Raw genomic sequence first — 18,135 nt, 5'->3', positions numbered from 1 at the left:
GCACATCCAACAGTGACAACTCTCAAATGCCTTCAACTTTCAGGCAAAAAATGGGTATGGCCGCTCACGGAAAGCCCTGAGAAAACTAAGAACTAGTAATGCTAAATACTTAATGTAACCTTTGTAGGTCACGTCAAAAGGTTGTTTGAGGGGAGGGAAGTTGGATTTTTTGACCCGTTTCCTACCCTGCACAGTGACACAGACCTGCCGGAATTAAGGCGCTTTTTTTCACTACTTTCTCACTTCTACCGGGGTATTTTTCTTAGAATATACCTTGTTGGCCACATGTTTACCTGCAACTATCTGTTTACTATGACAATTTTATACTAAATCTTGGACTATTGGGCACTTTTATAGACTTTTTCCTATAATGTACAGCTCCTTTTATGAAAACGTGAGTGGCTCTGAAAAGAGCCTTTGGGTTACTTTTGAGGTGGCAACACTCCTCCGGTTTGCTTTACTTGCTCTTTGCTTTATGGCTGTCAGTCTTCTTGGGCAGCAGCACGGCTTGGATGTTGGGCAGCACACCACCCTGCGCGATCGTCACCTTGCCCAGCAGCTTGTTGAGCTCCTCGTCGTTGCGGATAGCCAGCTGCAGGTGGCGGGGGATGATGCGCGTCTTCTTGTTGTCGCGGGCCGCGTTACCCGCCAGCTCCAGGATCTCGGCCGTCAAGTACTCCAGCACGGCCGCCAGGTACACCGGGGCGCCGGCGCCCACCCGCTCCGCGTAGTTGCCTTTCCGCAGGAGGCGGTGGACACGGCCCACCGGGAACTGCAGCCCGGCCCGCGACGAGCGCGACTTGGCCTTGGCCCGCGCCTTCCCCCCCTGCTTGCCACGGCCGGACATCGTTCAGAAGCTCTTCCGCAAACACCTCACGCAGTGACGTCAGAGATCGGTCTCAACTCCCCCCACGCCCGACCCCTTTTTATAGCCTCCCCACGCGCCCCATCCTGACTTCTGATTGGCTGAGAGCCGTTCTCGCTCCTGCCGACCAATGGCGCTTCGGATCCAAATCCACCCAATGAGGGAGAGGCGCCCGGCCCCGCCCTGCCAGCGGGAGAGGAGCGGGAGGGGCGGGATGGGCGCTGCTGCTAGGGGCGGGGTCCAAATCTCCACCGGTTCTGGTGGTAGTTCTGTTCGGCGAAGGAAGTGCTCTATTGTTGACCCACGAGACTCGCTTTGCAAAAGTCAGCTTATAGGGAGACGTGTCCTGCCTGCTTGGCGGGGGTGGAGACGCACAGCTGCTTCCCGGGAACAGGGGGAACCTCTGGTAACGCGATCGTTGTCCTTTGAGAAATTAAGAATATAGAAAATTCTACAACAGGATTACTTAAAAAAAAAATATTATTACTAATACCAGAGAGACACTTTCCTTTTGGTAGGAACATTTTGAACCCAGCACTACTGAGAAGAAATTGCTCTGATTCTGGAGACAAATATTACTGTAATCAAACTAATGCAGTACTGTTTACAAGGCTATTCTGCACACCCTTAGAAGTCAGGCTATCACACTTTTATTCAAACAAGAATACCCTGCTTCCTGGATAAACGAATTCAAGATTCAGGATGTTTGTCTGGTATGGTCCGGCCTTTTCTTAAAAAGATATTACTGTTCATTTTTCATCCTTTTCTCTAGGCATTCATGGGTTTTCTTTCTTCTTGACTTTTTTTCTCTTTCTTCCATACATTTTTAGCAAACACTATTCTTGTCTAAACCCATGAAGAAGCCTACATCCTGGACTTTCCAGCACCCTCCTGCTACCCCAGTGTTGCACAGCAGGCTTTTCCTCCATTTTACCCACAGCATGGGATTCTGTTCTCATTTCCATAATTTCCACTTCCCTGTGATTTTGGTTCCCATATTCAGATAGGAACAAGAAGAATCTGTGAATTTGTGGTTCTTTAAAATGCATCCCAGATCCTGTCATCACACAGATACCATTAAATTACAGTAAAGTGAGTAGTGCTGGTACCAGAGTATGCTGCTTATATCCCAGATATCACCACTGTTTCATTTTAGGGAAAGAGAAATATGTAACTCGCACAAGGCCACCTATGATAGCCTACAAAAAAAACCCCATAAACAAAACAAACAAACAAAACCCCACACCCCACTATTTCATCTAAATTCTGGAAGTCAGAGAGCATCACATCTTTCCTTCCAGAAGGGTATAATAGAACAAAATTTTGATACAAACTGTTCAGTGTGTGCTAACCATAGGAGGAGGATTACAAACAAGGCAAAAGAAAAATAATTTTATTGCACACACTTGTACTGTTACAATTTGTTTATGTCTGGGCAACCAAGACAAGTTCTCTGCTCTGAAACTTCAGTAACCTTTAGAAAGCATCCTTTCTTAGCATTTTAATTTAAAGGACTATGCCAAATTAACTAATCTCAGGAAACTTCCCACGATTCTATCTTTGTCATCACTAATCTTCTCTGACCTATTGGGCAAGTCACATCACTTCTCTCTGCTTCTTTCCTCCCCAAAATAACTTATTCTTCTGTGAAAACTACTCAGTGCCACAGATGAAAAACTTGACCACTAGATGAAAATGGTATTACAGAGAATACTAAATAGTTGTACAACCATAATACAAAGACAAGAACAAATTTGCCTGGGTTTGTGTTACAAGTTGTCTAAAGTTGAGAACATCTGCTCAGGAGTTGTAGAGCCCACATGACAGGATTGCATCCACAACCTGTGCCATCATATGGTAAATGCAAAATTCCACAGGCTGTGCTGGAACACAGACTGTCCTTGGATATGCCTCAAGGTTGTGTGTGTTCTTTTCTCTCCTCTAACAAAGCAATTTCTATTTAAATACTAAAAAGTCGTTCAACTCACCCTCAGTAAATAAACTAACAGCGTGGAACATACATGTATACCAATTTCAAACACTTTCTTATTCAAATAAATTTTGAATGGTGTTAGGGTACTGAGACATAGTACAGAGTCTAGAGACCTTCTTCATACTTTTTCTTGACAGAAGTAAAGCACAAAGCCTTACCCAAATTAGCAGATATTCATCCAAAACAAGATTTCATTGATCTGTTTAAGGATTTACTACTCACTCAGTCTTTACTAGGGATCAAAGATTAATCTAGCCAATGCAAGTGTTGTCACAGTGTAGCAATGGAATAGCTTTACAATACCTCCTGATGCTGAGGGACAAAAGGTTGCCAGCAAGTCTCACAGGAGGATTTGATGTTTCTGCCATGGTCCATAATTTGTGTGGCTGATGAAGAACCAGGTCATTACCTGAGCACATGGATTGAAACCAGGGCATCCACAGTTCCTATCTGACAAAAGTTATAGGAAGAGCTTGTATCTTTGTGCTCTTTCCACTTAGGATTGTATTAAAGGCTAGGAAGGAAAAAAAGTCTTCTGTATTAATTTAGCTGAAGACAAACCATAGCTCTGCTCAGTCAGATGAAGTATCAGCCCCAAGCACAGCCAGATTCCAAATGCAGCTCCAGCTAATCTTAGTTCCCAACCTCACGTTTATCCAAAACCACAACAGAATGCCAAAAGCCTCCCATAAGAGAGCTACACACAGCAGTAGGCACTCTGGCATTGGACTCAGTGCAGGAGGAAGAAAAAAAAAAAAAAAGAAAAAAAAAAAGCTCCCAGATGATTTGCATTGTCAAATACCACTCTTCCATGTGGCCTAAAAGCCCTTTTCAGCACTCTCACACCTTATTCCCACTTCTCTCCCTTTGCCCCTCCCCTTCTCCAAGCCCTCTTAGGTAATTTTCTACAAGTGACAAATACCTCTCCTTTACCATGCACCACCCCCTTTCACTGGAAGCAGGATGAAATTAACTCTCTGATAATTTGTGTATTTCCTATGCCCAGAATTTCCCTTTCTGAAACCATTCGAGTATCTGGCATATTCAAATCCTTTTTGTCTCAGTCTGAAGAGGACAAGTACAGCAAAGGACAAGTACTCACTATGTCCCAAGAGAAGGAAAGGCAGGTCACATCTGCAAGAATATGGCAAATACAACATTTAAAAGATTAAAACAAAAACTCAGACTGAAGTGGAGAAGCAGAATGAAGCAAGTGACTCCTGCAGGTAACTCATATAATCATGGAGCTGTCAGGGAGATTTTTCTGGACCTTGAATGTGATGGGGAGGGAGGTCATTATCCCAGAATACAACTCCTCTTCTTGGGCTGTGTCCTGAGAATGAGAGTCAACATTATCATTAAACCCAGGGTCAGAGGTACCACAATAATGTCTCTTCCCTCAATAATCCCCATTCACACACTTCACTTGTCTAATTAAGACAAAAATACATTTTTTAAAGCTAAAGAAGTTATCCCACAAATACAACTAGAAAAAGAAATATTTAGCATACTGATAGAACTGCAACTAACTTCTGAAAGAGGAAGAAAACTGTTCAACAAACCTTTTTTTTTTTTTGTGTCCAGAACTTGTGAAAACAGAATCAAAGTTTTCAAGTATTCTTTTGGGTAGCTAGTAATTTTGCCTCCTTAAAACAGATTTAATTGTAAAACATTTAATTTCAGCTAAGTCTGACACAGCCAACTAAAGGTATTGTTTGAGATATCTGCTAGTCTAAAAAAAATATTTAAAAATGTAAAAAACCACCAAAGTCTAGATATAGAGAAATTGATGTAATTAGAGAACTTGCTCTTGAAATCACTAAGATGCTCACTCTAAGTCCTTCAACAGAGAAAATTAAGTTTCCTCAATTTATGCTCTAGCATACACTTTTTATTTTTTAAAATAGGATGAAGACACCTACATGGAGAACTGCTAGTATTAAGTCTTGTGCTCTAATTCAGTGTTCAGACAAAACTTGGAACATCTCAAAAGCAGTTCGCTCTCTGAAGAAGCAGCTCAATTTTTGAAAGTCTCACTGCCCACATGAACAATTTCACTGGACTTTAGAACTCATTTGTTTACAAGAACACAGAAAATTCAACAGTCTGTTTCAAATGTAATAAAGATTTGTTTCTTGCAAGTTGTAAGGGTTATTAGACCATTTTGTTGTCAGCAGTGATCGAAGCTAAAGGAATACTTCTGCCCAAATACAAAAAAAAGACTCTTTAAAGCTGTCAATGTGAAAGTCCTTTTTTAAAAATATCTGCACCTTAAAAATCACTCATTTCATAGAATTTGCTATCAGATTTTCTACAAGTAAAATTATCAGTCAAGCTTTTAAAATTAGTAGTTTATACTTGAGATGGTCTGTCCAAAATGCATCCAGCAGGTATATAAGGTTTGATTTGAAGTAAACCTTTCAATAAAAGTATAAAAAAATAAATAGCTTATGTAATTATTCATAGTGCTCCTAAGTGTCTACTGGGTATCAACAAAGGCCAAAAAGTATGTCTAGGACCTTAAAACAAGAACTTTAAAACAAGACTTTAAAATACACTTAAAAACCAAGAACCTTAAAAACAGCAGCAGAACGTCAATGAAGAAAAAAAAAAAAACAAACCCAACCATAATTTTCTTTTTTATGTAGCTATTGCTTTTGTTTTGAGGTTCAGAATGCCTCTATCTTTCCCTCTTCCCCCAAGGCCAAGGCCTTTCCATCTTACATATTAGTTTTAGACAAATCACAAAGAAACCAGTATTTTTATACACGGAACATTTATTGTCTTTCACAAGACAAAATGAAGTTTCCCCTGCTGATGAAAAGCCATCAAGACGACTGTAAAGGGGACAGGGCACAAAATTCCAGTGTACATTATACACAACAAATTACCTCCCTGACTACCTTGGAAGAAAGATGATTGGATCAATCTAACTGCAACTAAAAACCAGGGTTATAAAATATTTACAGAAAGGAACAGTACAGAAAATAAAAACCGGACAACCATATGCGTATGAAATGCTGCTTACACTTTAATGGCTCCTAAAAACCTTGTCCCACTACCCTCACCAGATCTTTCAGGATGTGCAAGGATTCAAGCAGAGAATAGTCACGCCCCACAGCCCCCTCCCCAGAGTACCACATTATCTCCTCTTCAAGGAAGAGGAAGGACTCCAGGGAAGCAGCATCACCTTCTTGACTAGAATTTCCTGTCACCAAGGGGACACAGCAGCTCTGAAAGGAGGTCCCCAGCCACATCTCACCTGCAGCGGTCTCTATTCAGAGCATACTGGCAAGTTAACCTGTGGGTAGGGAACTATTCCCTGTCATGCGAGCCCTTCCATTGCTTGCAGGAGGACCTTTCCCTCTCCTCCCTCTGCAGCGGTCTGATCCGTGCTCAGAGGGGCAGGAAAATTGACTAGGACTAGGGCAGGTCACAGGAGACCTTCCATTTCCTTCATGAAGGCTTCATACACATCATCTTTTGTCTGTACAGAGATGGGGGCAGACGACCCAGCCTTAGGGGCAGCTTTGGTTAGTGGGAGAGCAGGCTCATCATCCTGTTTTCTCTGAGAGGCAGCGGAAGCCCCTTTATTCTCCCGGCGCACTCGCAGGGCAGTGGGCACGAAGCGAGTGATCTCCGCCTTGGGGTTGGTGATCTGCGGCTTGGCACTGATGGTGGCAGTAGCCTTCTTCTCGATGGTGGCCGCGCTGGTGTCATCCGCCTTGGGGCGCTGAATCAAGCTGGGTGGGGCACTCAGAACCCCGGGATTTGGAATGGGAGTTGGTGGGAAGAGCCCAGGAGGGGCAGGGCCTAAGGGAGGCACCAGAGGTGGCCGTAACATGCCAGGGCGAGGAGGAGGGATACCTGTGAGGAGAAAAGAAACAGCTGACTCCACACCTGGGATTCTTAAATTTGGTACAGAAAAGTCGCAGAAAGCCAAGAATGAAAACCAACCAACCAAACAAACAAACAAAAGACATAATAACACTGTCTTTTTTCAACCCTGCATCAACTGCTGAATTGAAAATGCTGCTGATCCTCAGATTTTGAAGGCTACAGCAGTTTGTGTATTGCTCCCTTTCAAATTTTCAAGTTATAAACTGAAGGTAAAAGTTTCTTGATGATCCAAGCCACTGAAATTTCAGATTCATCAACCATGTATGACCATGCAGACAAAAAACCATCCTCTTATTCATTAAGTGGTCACCATTACAACACTCTAGGATTATTTATAAACAGTCCAGTAGAAGTTTAAATTCTGAAATTCCCTTTATGGGGACAAATTTCTTGCTACAAAACTACACGTTTACAAAAATTACTTGTCATTACACAGAATAAGATCCAACACAATGCAGCCACACAGACAGGAGCAAGGGCAAACTGGTAACTGCTTATACTTCCTGGCTTGGTCACCACAGCAAAAACTGGGAAAATAAAGCAGGGAGAGATTTGGTGCTGAAGCAAAGAACGTAACTTACCTGGTGGAGCAGGAGGGGGCAGGCGAGGAGGAGGTCCACGTGGAGGAGGACCTGGGGGCAGACCTGGTGGGGGGCCTGGAGGAGGGCCAGGTGGTCGCCCAGGTGGGGGGCCTGGTGGTAGAAGTCGAGGTAAAGGCCCACGCAACCCTGGTAACCCAGGAGGTCTCAGGAACGGAGGAGCTCCTGAAAGCACGCACACAAATTAAATGGAATTTAGTCCATGGTTAAAAAACCCCAAAACTATCCCATCAACTAATACTAAAGATCCTCATTAGGAACTCAAAAGCTATCTCAATGCTAGCCAGCTGCCAGATTACACAGATCTTCTAAAAAATTCTCAAAAAGAGGCAGATTTTAGACTTAGAGGAAAATTTCTTCATAACACTCAAGTACTTTCTCTCACTTGTACAAAAGAGCTCTTCCCCATGTAATGAAACTGTAGCAGAGAGCACCTACTGAGCTGAGGTTGTTAAGAACTTAAACAGTTTAAAAAATTTATCACTCTGAAGAACTTTGCTTTCCCCTGCTCCCCTAGGAAAAAAGTTTTAAAATCACATAGTTATGTACCTATGTAGAATAATACATTACAATCATGATATATACTGCTCACAACAATCCAACTATTGATCTTTGCAAGGTAAGCATAAAATCAAAGGACAGATTTATAAAACTTTAAGTTTTATACACTCTTTTTAAACACAAAACAGCTTATTATTGTCATGCAGTTCAGCTATATGGTAACTCTACTAAGTAACAGAAAATAAACTGAAGTCTTCCTCTAAGTAAAAATGAACCTCAAGTGCTTGCCCTAAAAAAATCCATACACTATAAAGTTATTGATTGGCCTCACTGCTAGTAGTCTCCACAGTCTAATATTGACATTAGTTTTGAACTTATTTAATTTGAGTATAGTTCTCCTCCCTAAAAAGGCTGAACTCCATTCAGGTCATAGAACAGCAGAAGCATCCACACCACAAAAACAAAAACAAAACAAAAAAGAGACAAAAAACAAAACCCCAAAGCCAAAAAACACACCACACACAGAAAACCCACACACCCAAAAAACCTACCAAAGTGTAGGTGGTGGTTCCTAACACTCTATAGCATGTCTTGCTAAGGGCAAAGTGAGGGGAAGAACACAAGGAAAAAAAAATAGGAAAAAATAGGCACTGGGAAGGCACTGGTACCTCTTGATCTTCATGCAGCACTGGCTCCACTGCTGCCCACCAGCACTGATGCTACTGAATGAGCCAGTGCTTGACTACAGCTACAAGAGGCTGATGCCTCAAAAGCACAGTACAGCAACAAAAGACTGAGCACAGGAGAGAGCACACAGGTCTCCACAAATACCACACTGAGTTGATATCCTATCTGTAGCATGGAGAGCCTACATCCTTCAGATCAGAGTAAATGAAGCATTTACCTGGTGGAGGGCCTGGAGGAAGGCCGGTGGGAGGGCCCGGGGGCCTCAGTGGAGGGGCTGGAGGTGGCCCTAGAGGAGGTGGCCCAGGCATAGGAGGTGCCTGTATCTGAGTGGGAGGAACAGACTGCTGAGTTGATTGCTGCTGCTGTGTCTGGGAGGTTGCAGTAGATGACCCAGACTCTGCAAGAGCTTCCTCGCTGAGTTGTTGTTGCTGTTGTTGTTGTGATGTCTCTTCAGACTCAGAATCTTCTTCCTCTTCCTCCTCCTCTTCCTCTTCTGAATATTCTTCCTGTTCTCTCCCTTCTTCTGGAATTTCCTGACCTGGAAATGGAGACACACACATAAGGAGTCCACAGGTACTATCTTTGTCAACATTAGAGAAACTTGAACACACAAAATAAAATAAAAAAGAAAGAATTTTAATTAAAAAAAAAAACCAAAACAAACAACACAAAAAAACCACCTGGCATTTCACTGTTAAACAGAACATTAAAATTAAAAAAAAAAATTATAAGAATCACAGCTCTAGATAGAGCTCTGCCACCAAGCTCTCTATGTGTTTTTGTGAAAGCTGAAATTTCTACTGCCAACCTGAACTGCTACTATTTGGTCATGGTTTGTGGGATTTTGCAGGGATGGAGGGTAGAGAACAGGGGGTGGGAGCAAAATATTTTACAGGAGTAAAACTTCTTACAGGTTACAGGATGAGCACATAGATGATTTTCTTTTTCATAAAGAGGCTCATACTTGGGCACAAGTGGCTCCTTGTGCAAATCACAAAAGGAGATTCTGTTTGAACACAAGAGGAAAATTTTTCACTACAAGGACAGCCAGACATCAGAATGGTCTCCCAGGGGAAGTGGTGAATACCCCCACTTTGGAAAGTTTTAAATCTCAGCTCAATGGGGTGCTGAGACATAACCAATAATATCAGAAAGGTTGAACCAGATGATCCTTGGAAGTCCCTTCCAACCTAACATTCTGTGATTCTATACTTCATTTGAGCAATTGTTTAGAAGTTAAGCAAAATTTACACAGGAAAGATCCCAGTACATAAAAAAACCTAAAGTTACTATTATAACTTCAATTATGCTACACAAAACACACAATAGGCTACAAATAATTTTTAAAAACCCCAAGAAATACCTAACCACAGCTTAAAATATTAGCAGATCTTAACATTACAACACTAAAATATTTACTCTATAAATAAAACCTCTGCAAACCAAGTAAGCTTATCAGAGAAACCATAAACCTGATGGTTTATATGCACTTAATACACCCATCTCACCTGCCATTCGTAACATCATGGCCTGGAGTGGAGTCAGTTCTTTCATGTTCTTTTTCTTTTTTCGTGACTTCCCAGGCATGTCTGCAAACCGTACGCTGTGACCTGAGAAAAGCAAAGCAGGAGAAAGGATGGCAGGAGATGGGAACAAAATAATTCAAGTCAGGTAAATTTAAGTCTTCTGCCTGGTATGAATAACATATCATTCCAACATGATGATGCTCCTTACGTAACAGTTAACATTGCTGTTACTATTTAAAGTCTTGCTAACTTAGTATTCTCTATCAATTGGACTCGCCCAAACAATGAAAAAAAATACAATCCAAAACCATTATTAGTATGAAATTTAGTTGGCTTAGTTGAAGGCACTGAACAGTCAGTATATTTTACACTGAGGCTTAATTTTTTTGGGTACTCTGCTAATTCATTCAATGTTTCAGGTGAAAAATGGCTTGTGACTTTACTAAGCTAACTCATTTGTTAAGAAAATAGGGCCATTTGAAAAGATGCTTCACTTCCAGAGTTTCCTTCTGATCTGTTTACTAATAAAAAAATCTTCAGCTGAACTTCAGGTAAGAGAGTTAGCAGACTACACAAAGTATTCTCCCCTTCAGTCAAGAAAAGACAGACACTCCACTAAATAGCATTTATCTTTTGAAAATCGAACCCCAATATGTAGTTTTCCATTCATACCTGATTTCTTTTCTTCACCACCTTCCCTCTCCTTGTCATTATCACGATGCAGGAAGTCCTCGCCTTCACTGTCTGCATCTGACCTCTCGCTGTCACTGTCATCACTGCTCTCATCGTGTTTGTCTTGATCCATATCCTCAGGATAACCCTCATCTTCACTGGTACTGGACATATCGTCATCATGCCCTCGTTGTCCTGCAGGAAATAAAGTATTAGGACATGCATGAACTCCACGTACAAAATATTCTGTCTTCCACACAAGTGTATGTCTGCAGTTAAAAAAAAATCCCACTAGCAATAGCTTGGACATGGTTGTCAACCCTCTACTGTCTAGCACATATTTTGAAGTACTATTTTGGAGAGCCTATTCATAAGATTTCCTACTAGCAGGTTGGTTAACTTCCACAGCAAAGGTGTGAAGGCAACTGCTATCTGCAACTCATTAGTTAAATTGTTATTCATCAACCACCCACCATTAAAATACTTTGATGCGTTCTGGTATGCAACAAAGCCGACCCACCCATTGCCAAAAAAAAAGTTTCTAGAGATGATATAGTAACTGTGAAAAGGAGGACCCAGGTTCTCTCAGTAAATGTATACCTCAAGGATGGCTGTGGGGTTTTGTTGTTGTTTTTGTCTGAGGTTGAGTAATTGTTATTTCTTTATGGTGTTTTCTTGGGCTTGGGGTTTTTTTTGTTTGGTTTTTGTGTTGGTTTGTTTTTTTTTAAGGGAAGACTGCTCAAAATATGTACATTTCAGCACTCTTATGACTACATAGAAAAATACCCAAGCTGTGCAACTTACTGAAAAAAATAGTATCTGAAAGTTGAAATTAGAAGTTTCAACATTCTAAAACACAGATTAAAAAAAAACCTGCAGATGCTATTAATATACCAGAATCTCCTCAGTGGTGCAATCACTTGAGAACAGTCCTTCAAGTAGTATTAACAACCATATTGCCCTTGTCTAGGCACATCATAGTCATGGCAGTACTATCCAAAGCAAAACAAAGAGGTCAAGGGAAGCCCAGAGAGAAATAGGAAAAACTTTACCTGCTTCAGAACTGTAAGAAATCTCTTCTTCTCGCCTTCGAGGAGCCATCTCCAAGGTGAAACCCACTTTACGGCCATACATCTGTAGGACCTGCGGTGGGGGTGCCCCTGGAGGAGGTCCAGGGGGCTTCCTGCCTGGAGGTAAACGTGGAACACCAAGCCCAGGAGGAGGAAGTACAGAAATGGATCGAACTGGTGGTCTGGAAATACGAATGGAAATTAACAACGTAGGTACACAAACAAATGAAAGCAAGCACGCACTTGATAGCTTCTGGTCATCCTTGCTTACACAGCAGCCTTCTAAAAAGAAACACAAAAGTATATATTTTTGTCCCAAGGAGTCTACAACCTTGTAAAAAGACAATTGCTGAAGATCAGACAAAAGCATCTCAGAAGGCAACTGTAGACACACACAAAAAACGCAGGGATTGAATCCCACTGCAGAAGCACGGTGAAATAACCAGAAAGTTGGTGAAATCAGAAGGTTATTCAGAAAGAAAGAAAAAGTACTAGAGTGAAAGACCTGACAGTCAAGTAAACAAGAAGCTTAAACCGAATATGCCAGCATGGCAAAAGAATGCATATATGGCATTTTAAGGGGCCATTATGTTCCAAGTGGCAGGGTTTTAAGTTTTATTGACATGCAGAAAGAAAAACGCTGGAAGACAATAGGTTACTCAAAGTAATTTAAACAAAAACCTGTAACAGTAGGGAAAGATTAAAAAGGGCTTTGGTTAAAAGAAAGTATAATTCACTTGCCAGGAATTAATGATTTATGCCAGTATTTTCTTAATTTCTACCCTTAGTTCTTCTCTAGTGAGAAAAGTATTCCTTTTTTACTTCAAGTTTTTTTCCACTTACCCATAGGCAGATGTCTTCTTGAGAATAGAAGGTGGTTGGGCCCCTGGAAGGGGAATGTCCTGTATAAGGATGTTGGAAGGAGCATGTGGCATATCTGGTAAGGGGATACTTTCTACTTCAACATGTTGAGCATTCTGGGAAAAAAAAATAATGAAGGAATGGATTACTCTCATAGAAGCTACTGCACAACGTTGTTATCTTTCAGATCACACAACACATGAGACCTGCCATCACTTGCCAAATGTGTACATTATCTGTCCATTAAAGACATTGGGGAAGAAGTCAACAGTAAAAGCTCTCAACACAAAGTCAAGCACATGCAGTGCACACATAAAATGTTTTTTGTATTTCAGTAAAAACACAGTCAGGTTTCCACCTCCCTTTAGACCTTCAGTCCCAAAGCTAAGAGGCTGTAGACAAGTATGCCTGCATTTTTTTTTTCCAGTGTCCAGAGGCACAAATCACAAGCTACTGAATATTACAAAGGAAAAAAAAGTAAAAAACCTTAGATATTTGCACTTGGACAACATTTTGTTTCCCAATATGGTATGAAAAAATGTCAAATAAAGCTTTCTCATTACTTCCAGCAAAGACTTAGAAGAAGTTGACAGAAATGTCAACTTACAGAAATGCTCTCTTTCATACATAAAACAAATTTCAATATTGTTGATTTGTAACATAAATCTCCCTTCCCCCTGTAACTTCTTGTTGAATGAAATCAGTATATCAGTGACAAATAAAGACTTGACATCCCCCATACTACCCTCATTTAAAAGCTGTAAGTGGAGACATTATCCAGATCACTGTAAGTACTTAATAGGGCCCATATAACATATACACTGGTCTCTTATAGAAGTTCCTATCCTTCATAATTGTCACACTGAACAAGCAGATGAATAATACTACCACAGTTACAAGCCTGAAATCTAAGAAGCATTACCTTGACAGCATCAAAATACTGGCTGAGTTGTGACCTCTTCTGCTCATACTCCACTTCCAGCTTGCGCAGCTCTTTATAGATGTCGGGGTTCTCCTTCTCATAAAGCCGCAAAATGCGCTCAAAAGTCTCACGGAGTTTTTTGCGTTTGTCCTTTAGCACTTTTTCGTTCAGTTGTGGCTGTTGTACAGGGTTAAACTCTAATCCAAGACAGCAAAAAACAGCCCCAAAATTTGCAAGTTACACTACTGCATAACTGTGACAAATGAAACCGTTTCAAAGCAAGCAACTTTAAACCCCTGTTTTCCATGAGTCTTCAGCCTTAATGACAATCCCCTCCTTCAACTCTAAGTTATTATCATGGATACTACTGGTATTGTTATAAGCCATCTTCCTGGAAAAAAAACCACCTCTTTAATGACACCACATCACTGTATATTATGTGAATAATGGGAGATTGATTATATTTCCTTTTAACAGAAAAGGAAACAGGTTACTCCCAGTCACTCCTTAAAACTATGTTGTGTCTACATAATCCACAACCTAAGTCCAGCACCTGGTACCTCTCACTCACCCATTTCATCCAATTTTTCCATGTCCCGGATAATCTGCTTTGGATCTTTCATCTTTAGTACAGCTGCTCGTACCATCATTCGTTGCTTTTTGTTCTAAGAAAATCAGAGATCAAGCACATCAGAAAAGTGTTGCAGAGGAAAGGGACAGAACATCTGTACCGAATATTCCCAATATTCCCAGTTTGCAACAGAAAACACACCTCAAGATGCCCTAAAAATATTAACTATAGCATTAATCAGCAGAAAAGGTAATTAAAACTTCCAGGAATTTAAATTCCACTACTTTGCTATTTACAGATGCTTCTGTAATTCATTCACTTCAATTAAAATGCCTACAACAAACAATAAAACCAAGTGACAAAAGGCATAAAGTAAAACATGCTAAAAAGTTCATAAGTCATGCATTTTATTTGGTGGTGTGTGTTTTTTCAGTTCCCAAGTACTTACAATAATGTTTCAAAAGGGTAAAATAATCACAAGTTAAAATGAGATATTTAGTTACACAAAAGAAAGCTTCCATCTGTTTTCTTACAACTACTTGTTTGGACAGTAGCTTCCAAAGCCAATCTTAGGATTTCATTTATAGTCTATTCATTGCCCACATCCCATCACAAACATGATACACGGTACAGAGAATGCCAAGTAAAAATTTCTGATCCATTTACCTTCTTTAGTTCCCTTTTCCGTGCTTCCTTCCCTAGAGAGGAGCAGAAAAGAGAAAAAATAACAACTTGAAAGAGACGACCAAATGCATGCAGAACCTTTCCTTCACCAGGATTACTGCTGTTTCTCAATAGTTATGCTGATTTTACAGAGACTGAAACTTGCAAACTCATCTTCCCAGTAGGAGAGAAACACAGCATTAAATAGATTTCTACCTCACATGGGTTGCACAGAAGGGGAAAGGATAAAGCAGTCCTTGTGTCTCCAGTTGCAGGGTCATTTCTGTACAGAATACAAGGCAGCAAGTCATAATGACACATGCAATTAGGGAAGGATTGCTGCCCAGAAGCTCAAAAAGAGCCAACGACAGACAGTGCACTTTAAAAATTATGTCAGCTTTGAGTATGCATCTGCAATAAGCATATTCAGTGTGGAATTCTTGATTTTATTTATCTGCTTAGCATTGTTAACATCTGGCACGTTACCAAAAGAAAAAGCAACACAGTCAGATGGTTACTTCATCTAACCAGACCACTTACAAAACTTGATGTGTTCCTCAAATTCTAACCTTGGACAGATTAAGATGTCTTAAGAAGGAGCTTTCTGTTTAGCCAACAGCTAAGTACAAAGACTTCTGAACACTGATAACTAAAGTAAAAACTAAGAGGTAAATACCCAAGAGAAGCAACAGGATGGAAGCAAGCAAGCAGCCTGCTCAAGGAATTTTTACACCAGTCAAAACTGCAATATTTTTCAAGACAGGGAAACCCAGTTCAGGTTTACAAGTTATATTCAGAGGATATTCAGAGGAATTTCGGAGATATTCAGAGGATATTCAGAGAAAGCTTTTTTTTCATCTGCTTCCCTAAGACGCCTTCCCCGTTCCCACCTGCTCAGCCTTTATGCATACTTACGGGCCTGATCCGTGGGATTCATGAACTTCCCACTCTTGGTGGAAGATGTTGATCGCCGCCCCATTTTGACTTCTCTCCTTCCGCCTCAAAAAAAAGTTAAAAAAGAGGGAAAGACCTGGAAAAGATGGCACTGTTTCAGGTCCTGTGCACCAGCACTTTGATAATTCTTATATCTCCTCCTGGCATCCACACGCTGCTCAAAGATGTCAAATACTTGTGAGGTCCTCAAACACTACTGCAAGCTCAGACATTCACATTAAAATCACCCTACTTGAAATATTACTGTTTCATTAAGTACCCCCTTACTACTAAGTACCTGCTTTAATCCACAAGATCATTATTCATTCCAAGACTCAACCCAAGAAGCCTCCTACATACACTATGGCATGCACAGGGGAGGAAGAAACACACGTTCTGTTTTCCTTTTAAGCCTTTCGGTTACTTTCATAAAAGCTCTTCCAATTTTCATTTTCCATTCCTCTCATTTTCAAATGTTTCCCACAGATTTCCTCCTTTCCTCTGATTTTTAAGCTGTCCTTGATTTCTATCCCCAGCATCAACTTTATCCACCAGCAAGTGTTCTGCACACATTTGTGTCTTCTCCTCCCCACAGACCACTGCTATACCACCGACCTTATGCTCTCTAACTCCATCAAAACTATTGCAAGCTGTGTTACGATGACCAGAGAAAAGATTATTCTGGAAAGAATTACTTCTTGTCTTCAGACATTTCTTCAACTTACAGGTAAGTGTCCAAACACACCAAAGTGCCCCCTGATATTTGGGAGTTGACAGGATGCTGCTTTCTAGTCACCAGACTGAAATAATTGTGACTGAAGCATTCTCAAGTTCAGTTCAAAGCTGTCTCACTGATGTCACCATGTGCACCCTTCTTCCCTAACTACAGCAGATGCCACCTTCAAACCACTTACTCCCTCGAAAGATATTTAAGCACAGTGCCTTATTAAGTGGTCCAAGGCTGCAACTAACAAGCTCCAAGAATTGACCATATTCAATCCACATAAGTAATCATCTACAGAGCTCTGCCCATGGCTCAGACTACCAGGTTAAGCTCACAGTTAGAATGCTGTTTGCAGCAGCACCCCGTGATTTCTGATCACTGATAACATACTTCTTACATATTAGAATACGCCGATTTCTTTGTTTTGTTGTTTGTTGGTTTTTTTTTTTCAAGACGCTATCATTTCCTTAGGTGGGAAGCTCACCGGACAGAGAGACGTTACACGTGCACCTCGGATTTCTCAGATTTCTAACATTTAAAGGATAAAGAATAAACTTCTGAAATCTCGATCCTCTTAGGGCACAAAGAAAAGAGCTTCAATGCAATAAGTCAAAAGCCGAGGGGGGTAGAGGGGACATCTTTTTTTTTTTTTTTTCCCCCAACCTAAACAACGAGGCAGAAAGTCTCCCATGAGGCACACAGAAGCGTCCCCTCCTCCCCCGGCGAAGGGAGAAGGCGGTAGCGCAAGCCGCCGCCGCCGCCGACTCCTCGCTTTCTTTCCCCTTCTCCTCCCGACCCAGTCCCGTCCCGCTTCTCTCACCCTTCCTGCCGGCCTACCCTGCCCGGGGCGGCCCGGCTCCCTCCCGCTGTAATTGGCCTCTATAATCGGCCCGCTCCCCGCCGCCGCGGCCCCACCGCCATCTTGAACTGGGACCGAATGGCGCGCCGCCGGAAAGCGCAACCGCTACGGCGCTCCGGAAGTGGGGCCTTCAGCGCGCGCCGGCTCCGACTCTATGGTTCTCCCTCTCTCCCTCCACTCCCGCGCGGAGGCTCCTCTATGGTCGGGTGGGCGGTCTGGCGGGGAGGGGGAGTGGCCCTGCGTGAAGTACGTGAGCGGCGCCGGCCGTTGGGAGCGGCTGCTGGGAGTCTTGTGGTCAAGTGGCGGAGGGGGAAGGGGCGGAAAAGCGGCGGAAAAGCGGCGGAAAAGGGGCGAAAAAGGGGCGAAGGGTGGAAGGCGGAGGGCGGGTTTGGGGTGAGGTCGGGCGGGGCGGGGCGGGGCAGGGTAGGGCGGGGTGGGGTGGGGCGGGGTGGGGTGGGGCGGGGCGGGGTGGGGCGGGGCGGGGGCGGGGTGGGGCAATGTAATGTAATGCAATGCAATGCAATGCAATGCAATGCAATGTAATGTAATGCAATGCAGTGCAGTGCAGTGCTCTGCCCTGCCCTGCCCCTGCCTTTCATCCACCATGCTCTCTTGGGGTGACTCTACAAAATGGCTCCCTGTCTTGGGCCAAGGGAGAGCTGAGAGGCATGTGAGAAACCGCTGCTTGTGGGAAATAAAAGCAGAGCGCTGAGGAAGCGGGGAGTTCCTGGTACTCTGGGATGTTACATGTAGCAACCCAGAAAGCCACCTGTATCTTCCACTGCACCA

General features: G+C 42.2%; 2 protein-coding genes across 5 annotated transcripts; both read right to left on the bottom strand.

Annotated features, from left to right (window-relative positions):
* Positions 1-422: 422 nt before the first annotated feature.
* LOC103531711 (histone H2A) lies at positions 423-895 on the bottom strand. Its single transcript, XM_030468972.1, has one exon. The coding sequence runs from the start codon at positions 845-847 to the stop codon at positions 458-460; it is 390 nt and encodes a 129-aa protein (XP_030324832.1). The 5' UTR covers positions 848-895; the 3' UTR covers positions 423-457.
* Positions 896-5,617: 4,722 nt separating this feature from the next.
* WBP11 (WW domain binding protein 11) lies at positions 5,618-17,437 on the bottom strand. 4 transcript variants are annotated; one of them, XM_030459956.1, is made up of 13 exons: positions 17,308-17,437; positions 16,972-17,015; positions 15,746-15,829; positions 14,834-14,865; positions 14,168-14,261; positions 13,597-13,793; positions 12,657-12,790; positions 11,796-11,995; positions 10,744-10,938; positions 10,054-10,155; positions 8,763-9,083; positions 7,340-7,522; positions 5,618-6,725 (listed from the first exon to the last, which is right to left on the bottom strand). In XM_030459956.1, exons 3-13 carry the CDS (start codon positions 15,807-15,809, stop codon positions 6,292-6,294), a joined length of 1,956 nt encoding a protein of 651 aa, XP_030315816.1. In that variant the 5' UTR covers positions 15,810-15,829; positions 16,972-17,015; positions 17,308-17,437; the 3' UTR covers positions 5,618-6,291. The 4 variants fall into 4 exon arrangements, with proteins under 4 accessions (XP_030315816.1, XP_030315824.1, XP_030315802.1 ...); XM_030459949.1 differs by having other exon boundaries at positions 5,626-6,725; positions 15,746-15,860; XM_030459964.1 differs by lacking the exon at positions 16,972-17,015.
* Positions 17,438-18,135: the final 698 nt, after the last annotated feature.

The sequence above is a fragment of the Calypte anna genome, chromosome 1 (assembly GCF_003957555.1).
Source record: "Calypte anna isolate BGI_N300 chromosome 1, bCalAnn1_v1.p, whole genome shotgun sequence".
Taxonomy (NCBI): Eukaryota; Metazoa; Chordata; class Aves; order Apodiformes; family Trochilidae; genus Calypte; species Calypte anna.
Note: the sequence above shows the minus strand (reverse complement) of the source record. Positions and strands in the feature narration are given on the sequence as shown.